The 13,703-nt window shown below is 46.6% G+C and overlaps 1 protein-coding gene across 3 annotated transcripts in view; it reads left to right on the top strand.

The window, feature by feature from the left end:
• The first annotated feature begins 372 nt into the window (after positions 1 to 372).
• LOC137335719 (phospholipase DDHD2-like) overlaps positions 373 to 13,703 on the top strand; it is a 29,802-nt gene continuing 16,471 nt past the window's right edge. The window contains exons 1-7 of one of the 3 annotated variants that reach the window (XM_068001024.1): positions 661 to 732; positions 3,558 to 3,627; positions 4,493 to 4,875; positions 5,975 to 6,185; positions 7,230 to 7,423; positions 12,139 to 12,228; positions 12,772 to 12,982. In XM_068001024.1, coding sequence (XP_067857125.1) covers positions 3,615 to 3,627; positions 4,493 to 4,875; positions 5,975 to 6,185; positions 7,230 to 7,423; positions 12,139 to 12,228; positions 12,772 to 12,982 — 1,102 coding nt within the window. In that variant the 5' untranslated portion in view covers positions 661 to 732; positions 3,558 to 3,614. Of the gene's footprint in view, positions 733 to 816; positions 929 to 3,557; positions 3,628 to 4,492; positions 4,876 to 5,974; positions 6,186 to 7,229; positions 7,424 to 12,138; positions 12,229 to 12,771; positions 12,983 to 13,703 lie in introns of those variants that run through there. The other 2 variants (XM_068001023.1, XM_068001026.1) reach the window with 2 other exon arrangements.

Below are 13,703 nucleotides of genomic sequence, written 5' to 3'. Positions count from 1 at the left end.
CTTTTTTTTGCATTCTCAGCATTGCTCACGCTGCTAATTGCTGTGGCCCCCAGCGATGAGCTGCAGCTGGGAATCTCAATCTTGCAAAACGATGTTGGGCATTCCCGCCCGCAACATGGAGTGGCTGAGGTGGAGCATAGATTTGCACTCATTTTCGATGCCGAAGTATTTAACAACGCAATGTCTGTGTTTCACCCACCAAAAACAAGCCATGCCAAAGCCACAGTCCCCATTGCAATGAATGGAGTTACACAACATACAAACAGCAACCCCACCCCCGCCACCAAACAGTATTTTCTGTCTCGTCCCTTGTTTGTACGGCTATTTCTTAAAGCAGCGATAGGGGGAGTACTTGGAGGAAAAAGTGCTTCTCCTGGACTTTGTTTCTCCTTTTAAGACTGATATAGTGGCTAAAATACGTGGAAAATGTTTTCGACACAGTGCAATTTATCTGTTTAATCAGAGTCCAAAAGCTACATTTTACAATTCCCGTGCACGTGGTGACGCCGATTGACCTTTGCTCTTAACGCTTACGTTTTGTTATGGAACGAGAGTGAATGCTGCCGGGGACTGAAAGATTGTGCCGGAGAGCGATGCGTGCACGGTGGTGAAGTACTTGTATGCGCTTTCGTGCAAGGCTAACAACACAGTGCAATTGCCGATTCTGCTTCTTTGAGAGGGCTTGTGTCTGCGTTAGGCCGCAATCGGTAGCGGTTTCCCTTTCCCGAGCAGGTCAGTTTGTCAGCGGGCGGCGCGAGCGCACGTATTTTGGAACTCTGACCTGGGCATTTGTATCATTTCAAATAGACGCTACGTTCCATTTCGGAAGTAAGCTTTTGAATTGGTAGAACGTTGTTGTAACTGCTGTGCTCATCGAGCTCCCATGGAGAAAAATGAAGCTTGTAAACACTGGAACAAGGCTCCCGAGGTTTGTTTTTGTTAAAAGCAAGGGAAAGGTCACAGTAAGACCCGGAATGTGATTAAATCTGGTTTTTTGGTTGCAGACGCTTAGAATCTCGAGTCGTCACTTTGCTGGAATAATTCTGTCCCTCTTCGTGAGAGTTGGATGGGAGCTCGTGTTGAGAGCTTCTCAAGGTTTTAGGTTTGGTTTGAGTGTTGCATTCTGCGTGGTTCTGTTAAGCTTCATTACCTATTTTTGAAATAAGCCTTCAGCTTCCTTGTAATTGTAACAGTCAAAAGTGTGTATGTTCGTGGCCCTCTTCAATTGGATTATACTGGTGGGCCACTCAGGTGTGTACAATGGAGCCGTTTTAAATCCATCTTCCCATTAATGTACATATGATTCGGATCTTTTCCCAACCTGCAGGCCCACAAAATTCAAACAGAACAAACCAGCGAGTAAAAACAATATAAGTGCAAATGGAGCAGGGTTGTTTGGGCTTTCTTGCCTGAGTCAGAAGGTTGTGAAGGCAAACTCCACTCCGGGTCTTCAGTGCATAATCTAAGCTAACGTCAGTGCTGATGGGCAGTTGCTTTGTCGGTGGATATATTAAACCTAGAGCCTGTATACCTATTCAGGTGGACATTCAAAGTACTATTACAAAAGCAGCAGGGAGTTCTCATATGGAGCCCCAGAGGAAGATGCTTCCAAAGAATGAATGCAACTAAGCTCAATAATTCGTTCTGTGGTATTGTGTTCAGATGAACAAAGATCCCAGGATTGATGTTCAGAATCACCTGATGCCAGCCAGGACAGCAGTTGGAGTCCACTAATTGCCTTTTAACAGCTGTGAGCTGGAGAAGAGGAAAAAGAATCAGCCAGAGTTCCTGTTCCTGCTGAAAATCCTGTGACCTCTGCTCACAGGTGTGCACGAATGGAGATTGGGTGCAAACGGGTCTGGTCTCGATGGGGATACCTTCCACAGTTGAATAACCTGCCAACACAAGGCCTCTGTGGGAAGGCTAAGCACTTGGGTGAGGGAGGGCAACTTGACTTGCAAAACTGTACATCATAGCCTTTGAGGGAGAGGCAGGGCACTCTGTCAAGAGTTTGCATTCCATTGCAAGTTACCAAAACAGTTGAGAAACAAGGAAGCAGATGTAAGTACAGGGACAGTTATAGTCCTCAAGGTATGTAACTTCATCTGGACCCTCTTGATAAAGTCACTTGCATGCAATTACTTCTGGATATTCAAACCCTTATGCAGAAACTCTGACTGCTATACTGGTTCAGCCCAAGATAGTTTAGAACGACAAAGAATAATTTTTTTTCCCATTGCAATGGGTGTACCCTGAAAATGCCAGATTCTCAGGGATTCCATGTAAATATTGGCACGCTCTTGGGAACCTCCTGCACATAGTCTGGTGGAAACCCATGCCCTAACTTGTGAAAGACAATGTAAACTTCCCAAGAGAAAACAGTGCTGCGATTGTGTAAAATTTGTAAATGTAAAACTACAGAAGTAAGGTTTTTGTTTAACTGAACAGATACAGAACAATCTGATCAAGGCGGGGCAGTCACTTCATGGCTGTATAAATTCCACTGCATTTTGCAAACTTGGGCCCAGTTTGAAAATCTACCAACTGCAACTTCCCAACAACTTTTTTTAAGAAGAAAACTTTTTTGACATGACGAAATCCTATCCCAGTGTCAGTGTTCTGTTTCCCTACCCTAAATTTACTTGAAAACGACACATCCAATGGACCAGGGGTCCTCGCTGCCTCCTCTGTGGCTTTAATGAGCGTTCCCACTTGTAGTTTGCACCTGGGGGTCTTGCTGTTCAATGATGTCAAAGGGAGTAGATTGGGAGAAAATTTACTGTCTGATTGGAAGAGCATGGGAGTGGGACTAATTGGATAGCTCTCAAATAGCTGGCAGAGACACGATGGGCCGAATGGCCTACTTCTGTCCTCTATGACTGAATCATGTTATGGTCTGTTGCACTTTTCAGCAGATGGCAGTGTGAAGTGGACACTATTAGAGAGGGTTTTAGCTAACAATTCCAACACTTCCAACAATGTTTTGTGAGCTAATGCAATGACCGAACTCTCCCACCTTTCATGTCCTGCTTTGTTGGATTTTATTTTGGGTGACTAACACAAAGCAAGTGTGCTACATTTGATTGTGACAACGCTGTACTGAAGTGTTAAGGGTTGACCGCTGTAGACTAAGTTCCTGCAAGTTTATCGAGCCACTGCTGATTACTAGAAAGTAACGGGTGCTTGTCTTGCGCTTTCATTATACACAATTTTCCTTTTTATTTCTATGCAAATTTCTGCTTGTACATGGCTGAAGGTTCCAGTGAAGACGTAAAAGTTTTAAGTTCCATTAAGTCATACCTTTTTTGTTCTAAATGGGATACAAACCCATTGACTCCTTCCCTGCAGGGAGACGAGGAACTCCTTGCAGATCTAATGTTGCATACATAGATTGCTCACAGTACAGTTAACCATAGTATCTTCCTCCAAAGCTGCTTCGTTGATGACTCAAGTGGGACTGCCCTCACTTTTTATTCACTCGGTGATTCAACCATAGCGAGAGAATCTTCAATAATGGCTTCTCTTCTCTTTCCCCCCCCCCCCCCCCCCCCATGCAGTTACCTCTAACCTCGGCTACGTCTTCATCTACCTGATACGCCGCTTGTCAACATAATATGCGGACCTGGGGTTAGTTTCCACATGTACGCTCCTGATACCCTGCCCTACCTCAGTACCACCGCTCTATCCGTCTCCGCTGCCTGTGATGTCAAGCTGCTTGTTCAACGTCCAGTCTTATAATTTCTTCCAGTTTAAAAATTGAAAAATCTACACGCCCCACCAGTTCCACACCTGATGAATAGAATATTTATTTATTGTAATACTCTCATGGACAGCCTTCATTCTTTCAGCTCATCCGAAATTGTGCTGCGTGTATCGTGTCTTGCTCATCCATCACCCTCATCCTTGCTGACGTGCATTGGCTCCCAGTTCCCCAAAGTCTCACATTTAACATGTTCATCCTCTTGTTCAAATCTTTTGCGCCTCTCTATCGCTGTAACCTCTTACAGCCCTACAACCCAACCCTCCCCTCCCCTCCCCTGAACTCTTCGTTCCTCTGCCTCTTCTGCATCTCCTGCCCCATCTTTGGCAGCCATACATTCAGCCGTCGAGGCCCCACAGTGTAATTTCCTCCCTAAACCCTTGCACTCTTTTTAAGACTCTCCTAAAAACCCACGTGTTTGTCCAAGCTTTTGGTCACCCCTTCTCATATCCTTGTTTGGCTCGGTATCCACTTTTTTTTTCATCAGACCTCTTGTGACACCTTTCTTGTGTTAAAGGTGTTATATATGTGCACATTCTTGTTGGGAGTGATGCTGTGAGGTTTGCACCGGTGGTATTCTGAAGGTAGTTGGCGGATTGCGTGATAGGACAGAGATTCACAAGTAGTTAAATGATGCAGGAGGACATTCATTGGTACTATTTGCAAAATGAAATGGTGACGATTGCACTGAAGTGTAGCGTTAAATTGTTTTGTTTTTCTTGCGGCGTGCAGCTCCTTCAGTTAGAGACATGGACCAGCTTGCCTATCCTGTTGCTGCCACCAGTGATGAGCTGCAAAATACAAATGGGATTCTGGATACCGACGTCGGTATGGAGCCGACAGGATTGTCGCCACTGACGATGGACGTCCAGGTGGCATCCTTGCAACCGCCGCTTCCTCAGCCAATTTCCATGACTAGTAGTTTTCAGCCATCTGGCAGTGCCGACCGCCAGGAGACGACAGGGCAAGAGACTGCTAAAGCACCCAGTAGCAAGGCTTGGGTGGACCACGATGTGTTTCACAGTGCACAACAGAGTATCCAGAAGGGGCGTCGTGTTGCTGGGCTTCATTCTGACCAGCAGCAAATCATTCCAGAAGCCACCCCAGTCCATCAGGTGAGTGCTACTTTTCGCACAGTTTGATGGAAGGAGGATTCTGCACTGCAGAAGTAGAGTACTGGGAGCCGATTGCCTGATTACCCTAAAAGCCAGGAAGGACTCTGGGTGGGGGGGCGGAAGCTTTGACTACACTCCTCCCTCATCAAGGTAAAGGATGTTAGTTTGGGGGAAATGGAAGTTTCCATTTGAAATTGCCAGTAAGCACTTCCAGCTCAGGTACAGTGCGGTTAGATACAGATTAGAGCGTCTGCTTTGCCCTAATGCCTCTTGCACCAGGGTGGCCTTATTGCATTTCCCTCAGCATTCACCTTGTGGCCCCTGAGTGAACATGTTAATTTATTGCCAATCAGCGTTGAGCTCGGGGCTCTTTTATGATGTCGGTCCATGTCCACTACGAGCTGGATTGAGACTGACCGACTTCCTTCACGTGGCATTCTTGCAGACAGAGAAGACTTTAATTGCATTGGCTCGGGCTAGATTTAAACCCAGATTCCGCAGATTAAAGGGCAGTGGCCTGCCCCTGTAATGCTTCCCGTGCTTACAAGTAAAGCATCAATCTGTTGGGTAAGGACAGTTGGCACAATCTCAAGTTTTGGCTCAATGGTAGCACTTGCCTCTGCGTCAAAGGTTGCGGATTCAGGCCGCATTTGATGACTTGAGCACGTTCAATATTGTACTGAGAGCTGCCCTGTTGGAAGTGGCATGTCTCAGATCAGATGTTAAGCTGAGATGCCATCTGCTTGTTCAGGCGGTTGTGAAAGATCTGATGGCACTACTTGAAGAACAGCAGGAAGACTTGACCAGCTTTCATCCCTCAACCAGCACGACAAACAGATTAACTGTTGTTGATTTAATTTGATGTTTGTGATTTGTAACAAAACAATGTTAGCTTAAGACAAGGTTATACTGCCTTGTTATTGACTTAACAGAGGAAATAGGGTACTTGGGAGAAATTATCAATTCCTTTAATCGTCTTAAACTCCTCAATTAGATCACTCCTTAATCAATATACTCGAGGGAATACAAGCCTAGTCTATGTTGTGCACCTTTGCAATCTCTGTCATAATACAACAAATATTTTGTTCAAATGTTTTAGGATTCACCAGCAGTGTTGGCCTCAGGAGAGGGGCGACCAGATCTGTCGTCTCCAACCCATCGTGGCGAGGTCACCAAGGTGAAACCTGTACAGAGTCTATATGAGCCAGTACAACCTCACTGGTTCTACTGCAGGATGGAGGACTCTAAACCCATCTGGGTTCCCTTCAGTAAAATGGACTCTATCACACTGGAGAAAAAGCATTATTCCGGTAAGCAGCAGGGGTGTATACTTAAGGTAGGATATCTCATTCAAAACCCTTCGCAATCAACTTGCTTTGATGGAAGCATGTCGCCGACCACAGCTACGGTAGGTGTTGCAACGGGTCTGTCACGTAGTCTGTGTAACTGTACGACCATGATGCTGTCGCCCCAACTGCCCAATTACTACCAGAGAGAGGCAGCTCGGAAGCTCCCTCCTCAGGAGGGAAAGCATCGACCTCGGTCGCTCGTGCATATCTCCTTGTGGCTCTTGTGTAAAGATGGTGTGGAGCAGGTTGCGTGCTTGGCATATGGAGAGTTTGGGGATTGTGGGAATGAGGAGAAAAATAACAATTGGGGAGAGGAGCGTCTTGGAAAAAGTGAGAATTTGAGCTGTGAGGAAAGATTCGATAGGCTGGGGTTGTTTTCTTTGGAACAAAGGAGGCTGAGGGGAGATTTAATTGAAGTGTATAAAATTGAGGGGCCGAGATAGAGTGCATAGGAAGGACCTATTTCCCTGAGCAGAGGGATCAGTAACCAGGAGGTGTAGATTTAAAGTAATTGCTAAGTATTAGAGGGGAGGTGAGGAAACATGTTTTAACCCAGAGAGTGGAGGGGGTCTGGAACTCACCGCCTGGAAGGGTGGTAGAAGCTGGAACCCTGATCGCATTTAAAAAGTACCTGGCTGTGCACTTGAAGTGCCGTCACCTACAAGGCTACGGACCAAGAGCTGGAAAGTGGGATGAGGCTGGATAGCTCTTTTTCAGCTGGCAAGGACACGATGGACCAAATGGCGGCCTCCAGTGCCGTAAATTTCGATGATTCACTGAAATTAGTACTGCCCCTCTGTTGAACGAGTTGTAGTAGTTTGCTGTCAAGTTGCATGACGCACTGGTTGGCACATCTGGAGCTTGGAACCTCGTCCTGTCAGATGATGGTAGTGGTGCGAGTGATGTGAACGTTCACGGTTAGACAGTCGTACTGTGTTGATGGTAGGGAGATGGCCGGGAAGCACAAAGGTGGTAAGTGTCTACTCGGGAATTTTTCTTTTTCAGAAGCACTGGATTCAAAGCATGTGGCTGTTGCGACAGATGGCGGGCGGTACGACGTATTTCTGGCAAGGCGCATGAGGCACGCGGTGTACTGGCAGGAGGCGCCTACTGAAGTGAGGAGGTGCTCCTGGTTCTCCAAGGGTGAAAAGGACAGCAGATTTAACCCATACACTGAGGACCTCAGTGAGCAGATCGAGGTACAGTGCCGCTAACGGAGGTCTACCCTTAACTATCTCCACTGCTGGTAATGTTTCACCACCGTTACAAACACTTGCTCTTCTGCAGCTCGAGATAGTTGCCGCTTCTGGTCGGTTAGAGTCATAGCGTTATACAGCACGGACAGAGGCCCTTCGGCCCATCGTGTCCGCGCCGGCCATCAAGCCCTGTCTACTCTAATCCCATATTCCAGCATTTGGTCCGTAGCCTTGTATGCTATGGCATTTCAAGTGCTCATCCAAATGCTTCTTGAATGTTGTGAGGGTTCCTGCCTCCACAACCCTTTCAGGCAGTGAGTTCCAGACTCCAACCACCCTCTGGGTGAATAAGTTCTTTCTCAAATCCCCTCTAAACCTCCCGCCTTTTACCTTGAATCTATGTCCCCTTGTTATAGAACCCTCAACGAAGGGAAAAAGCTCCTTAGTATCCATCCTATCTGTGCCCCTCATAATTTTGTACACCTCAATCATGTCCCCCCTCAGCCTCCTCTGCTCCAAGGAAAACAAACCCAATCTTCCCAGTCTCTCTTCATAGCTGAAGCGCTCCAGCCCTGGTAACATCCTGGTGAATCTCCTTTGCACCCTCTCCAAAGCGATCACATCCTTCCTGTAGTGTGGCGACCAGAACTGCACACAGTACTCCAGCTGTGGCCTAACCAGTGTTTTATACAGCTCCATCATAACCTCCTTGCTCTTATATTCTATGCCTTGGCTAATAAAGGCAAGTATCCCATATGCCTTCTTTACCACCTTATCTACCTGTTCCGCCGCCTTCAGGGATCTGTGAACTTGCACACCAAGATCCCTCTGACCCTCTGTCTTGCCTCGGGTCCTCCCATTCATTGTGTATTCCCTTGCCTTGTTAGTCCCTCCAAAGTGCATCACCTCGCACTTTTCCGGGTTAAATTCCATTTGCCACTGTTCCGCCCATCTGACCAACCCATCTATATCGTCCTGCAGACTGAGGCTATCCTCCTCGCTATTTACCACCCTACCAATTTTTGTATCATCAGCGAACCTACTGATCATACCTTTTACATTCATATCCAAGTCATTAATGTAGACCACAAACAGCAAGGCACCCAGCACCGATCCCTGTGGTACCCCACTGGCCACAGGCTTCCAGTCACAAAAACAACCTTCGACCATCACCCTCTGCCTTCTGCCACTAAGCCAGTTTTGTAACCAAAGTGCCAAGGCACCCTGGATTCCATGGGCTCGTACCTTCTTGACCAGTCTCCTGTGGGGGACTTTATCGAAGGCCTTACTGAAATCCATGTATACCACATCCACTGCGTTACCCTCATCCACACGCCTAGTCACCCCCTCAAAAAATTCAATCAAATTAGTCAGACATGATCTTCCCTTGACAAAGCCATGTTGACTATCCCTGATTAATCCTTGCTTCTCCAAGTGGAGACTAATTTTGTCCTTCAGAATTTTTTCCAATAATTTTCCTACCACTGATGTTAGGCTCACTGGCCTGTAATTCCCCGGTTTTTCCCTACTCCCCTTCTTGAATAATGGTACTACATTAGCGGTTCTCCAGTCCTCTGGCACATCCCCTGTGGCCAGAGAGGTTCTGAATATATGTGTTAGAGCCCCCACAATCTCCTCCTTTGCCTCACACAGTAGCCTGGGATACATTTCGTCCGGGCCTGGGGATTTATCCATTTTTAGGCTTGCTCGATGTTAATATGTTCGAGTATATCACAGTCCCCCTGCCGTATTTCTATGTCTACATCGTCCTTCTCCATAGTGAAAACAGATGCAAAAAATTCATTTAGAACCCCTCCTACATCTGCCGGCTCCACACACACATTGCCATTTTTGTCCCTAATGGGCCCTATTTTTTCCCTAGTAATCCTCTTACCCTTAATATACTTATAAAACATCTTAGGATTTTCCTTTATTTTGCTCGCCAGTGTTATTTCATGGCCCCTCCTTGATCTCCTAATTTCTTTTTTAAGTATCCCCCTGCACTTTTTGTACTCCTCTCGGGCTTCCTCCGTCTTTAGCCTTTTGTATCTGCCAAAAGCCCTCCTTTTTTTCCTAATCCATTCTCGTATATCCCCTGACATCCAAGGTTCCCTGGAGTTCTTGGAACCACCCTTGACCTTTACGGGAACATGTTGCCATTGTATGGTCTCAATCTCCCTTCTGAAAGACTCCCATTGCTCCGATGCGGATTTTCCTACAAGCAGCTGATCCCAGTCCATTTTGGCCAGATCCTGCCTTACCCTATTAAAATCGGCCTTCCCCCAATTTAGAAGCTTTATTTCCGGCCCCTCCCTGTCCTTTTCCATGACCACCTTAAATCTCACCGAATTATGGTCACTGTCACCAAAGTGCTCACCTACTAGCACTTCTTCCACTTGGCCGGCCACATTCCCTAGAATTAGGTTCAGTACCGCCCCCTCTCTTGTAGGACTTTCTACATGCTGGCTCAAAAAGCTCTCCTGGATGCACGTTAAGAATTTTGTACCCTCTAAGCCTTTTACACTCTGAGTATCCCAGTTAATATTGGGGAAGTTGAAATCCCCCACTATTATTACCCTATTATTTGCACAATTTTCTGAGATTTGCCTACATATCTGTTCCTCTATCTTCCCCTGACTGTTTGGGGGCCTATTGTTCACTCCCATCAAAGTGCTTGCCCCCTTTTTGTTTTTAAGCTCCACCCATATGGCCTCATTAGAGGAACCTGCTAATATATCATCCCTCCTTATGGCAGTAATTGATTCTTTAATTAATATTGCGACCCCCCCCTCCTTTTATACCTCCCCCTCTGTCTCGCCTGAAGATTCTGTACCCCGGAATATTGAGCTGCCAGTCTTGCCCCTCCCTCAACCATGTCTCTGTGACAGCAACAATATCATACTCCCATGTGTTTATCAACACCTTCAGTTCATCCACCTTATTCGCAAGACTCCTTGCATTAAAATAGATGCCATCCAGCCTTGCCCTCACATATTTGCCCTGTCTTCCAAGCTGACTTGTTTTTTTCTCTATATTTGGCTGCACATCACCCCCTATTGTAGCTCCACTCTGTATCCCATCCCCCTGCCAAGTTAGTTTAACCCCCCCCCCCCCAACAGTGCTAGCAAACCTCCCCGCAAGGATATTTGTCCCGCTCTGGTTCAGGTGCAACCCGTCCGACTTGTACAAGTCCCACCTTCCCCAGAAGCAGGCCCAGTGATCCAGGAAACTGAAACCCTCCCTCCTGCACCAACTCTTTAGCCACGCATTCATCTGTTCTATCCTCCTATTTCTATACTCACTAGCCCGTGGCACTGGGAGTAATCCAGAGATTACAACCTTTGAGGTCCTGCTCTTTAATCTGCTACCTAGCTCCCTAAATTCTTGATGCAGGACCTCATCTCCCTTCCTACCTATGTCGTTGGTCCCAATGTGGACCACGACCTCTGCCTGCTCACCCTCCCCCCTTGAGAATGCCCTGTAGCCACTCAGTGACATCCATGACCCTGGCACCAGGGAGGCAACAAACCATCCTGGAGTCATTCTGATCCTGCCTCCGTTTAGTTGCGGTTGCTCGTTACTCCAGTCAGAGATCCTCGCACTCACTTATTTGGGACCTTGTGTTGCTGTGAAATCGTTCTAGCTAAGAATTAAGGAATAGATTTTATCAATTAAGTTTACATGCCAGGAATGCATATCAGGAATTCAGGCATCGATGTTAGCACGTCCCACAAAACTTTCTGTTGGTAATGAACAGATAATCATGTTGGGCATGCTGACATCCAATCCCCAATTCCCAGGTGTGCCCATTGATGAATTATATAACTGGACCTGTGCCATTGTTAAAAACCCTTTCCTTTCCCCTCCTCACCGCTAGTTCACGTTTGTATACGGGAATGTCACTGGGCTTCATAGAGGGACCAAGTGTATTTCTGTGCCTTCTGTGAATCTTCAGTATGTGAACATGTTCAATCCTTTCAACACCAGGAGTTCAGATATGTGACATCAAATTGTGTTGAGTTGTCCGATCCTTATTTTCTCCCCAGACATCCACTGTCCTGTCAGTCTCTTGCTCTTAAGCTCTAGCCTTGTTAAGCTAGTCTGTCCTCTGTCAATGACACTGAGAATAACCCACTGGTTGTGGCTATTCATTTTGCCCACAAACTAGCTGGGATATTTGAAATAACAAAAAAAAATGCAGGACACATTGACACCATGTTCTAATATGCTCAATGAAGATTGCCCCAAGGCAGAGGGAGTGGTTGACATAGTTGGTCGCGAGACTCCACTTGTGTAATAATGTACTTCAGACTGAAGGGATGAAGGTCTCTTCCGCTTCAGTTGTTGCACAAGAGGAGTTTGAGAAGCCTCAGCCCAGTTCCTTGTGGGTATACGTCCACAGCATAAAAGTACGTAACTCGTAATTTAGATGCCAAATATGTTAGCTTCCTGCAAAATGCCATGGGAAATGGACATGTCAAGCTGTTGCAGTGGACGAATGGTACTGACTTCCGGGTGAGTGCAGAACCTGGCTAATTCTGTATCCAGCCAGTGCTACAAGGTTGACGCGAGATGCCGCAAATGGAATAATAGATCAGTGACAGCCCTTTCCTTGACCAGAATGCCTACTGAGCAAGGATCTGTCTCTTTAAAAACTCCATTTGAAAGTAAGACTCTTGTGTCTGAAAGACTTAATAGAAATTCTTGGCTCCCAACAGAAAACGTACAAGGAAGCAGTCGTGACCAACGAGTGGAACAAGAAGGTGGAATTTCCCACAGGAGAAGTTATTATCCTGCACAATCCAAAGGTGACGATCTTGCAGTGTTAAGTATTGTAGCAGCATCACGATTCAATACAAAGATAGGAGTAGGCAAACCCGGGGACGATTTTCCCTTCGTGCTGTCGCCAGTGTTAATGTTGGACAACGAAGCAGCCAATTTGCACGCAGCGAGGTCTCACAAATAGCAATGAGATAATGACAGGATCTGCTGTTTGTGATGATGGTTGAGGGATAAATATTGGCCCTGCTCATCTTCGAATAGTGTCGTGGGATCTTTTACGGCCACCTGAGGACAGACAGGGCCTCGGTGTGAGGTCTCGTCCGAAAGACGGCACCTCCGACAGTGCAGCACTCCCTCAGTGCTGCACTGGAGTGTCAGCCTGGATTATGTGCTCAAGTCTGTGGAGTGGGGCTCGAACCCATGATCCAGTGGAAAGAGTGCTACTACTGAGCCAAGGCTGACAATGTTAGAACAGATGCACAGTTACTGTTCCTTGTTGGAGCTCTGTTTGCTACTCACTGTCTAATGTCTGCCTATTTTTCTTTCCCTCGTTCTGATGTTTGGCACAGCTGATGATGCATTTCCAGCCTTCGGGAGTGCTGGATGAGTGGGGCTCGACGTCCACTGAGCAGTGTAAACCTTGGACAGTAAAGAGAGGGATAGAGCAGACCTACGGCGATATCTTCATTGGAGAACCTGTGAAGGTGGATCACTTGGTGTTCATGGTTCACGGAATCGGACCGGCGTGCGACATTCGCTTCCGTAGCATCGTTCAGTGCGGTGAGTTTTCTCCGTTCCAAACACAATTTCGTTGACCTCTTACAAGTTAATGAACCCACCAGCTCCCTCTGTGCAAAGGCATATCTTTCTGTAGTCTTGCTCTTTTTAGCGTTGCTCTCCCCTTCCTCACCAAGGACTTGAGTACAAAATCTACGTTGATGCTGCAGCTGAGTACTGAGGTAGTACTGCATCGTCAGAGGTTTGGATGAGACCTTAAACCAGGGCTTGTTTTTAGGTGGATGCAAAGATGGCATGCACTATTCCAAGAGAGGCAGGGAGCTCCCCTGGTGTCCTGGCCAACATTCTTCCCTCAATCAACATCACTAACAACAGATGCTGTTTACTGGCCTCCTGTTCAGAGACACTGAAGCTAATTGTAACACACCCAAATGTCTCATGCATTCACCTTTCAGTAGAAATTACTGAATAGTGATCAGGAACAGGAACCCTCCTCCAGGGTGCCAAGGACAAATAAGAACATAAGAACATAAGAAATAGGACCAGGAGTAGGCCAATCGGCCCCTCGAGCCTGCTCCGCCATTCAATAAGATCATGGCTGATCTGATCCTAACCTCGAATCTAAAATCATGTCCAATTTCCTGCCCGCTCCCCGTAACCCCTAATTCCCTTTACTTCTAGGAAACTGTCTATTTCTGTTTTAAATTTATTTAATGATGTAGCTTCCACAGCTTCCTGGGGCAGCAAATTCCACAGACCTACT

This window comes from Heptranchias perlo, chromosome 20 (assembly GCF_035084215.1).
Source record: "Heptranchias perlo isolate sHepPer1 chromosome 20, sHepPer1.hap1, whole genome shotgun sequence".
Taxonomy (NCBI): domain Eukaryota; kingdom Metazoa; phylum Chordata; class Chondrichthyes; order Hexanchiformes; family Hexanchidae; genus Heptranchias; species Heptranchias perlo.
Note: the sequence above shows the minus strand (reverse complement) of the source record. Positions and strands in the feature narration are given on the sequence as shown.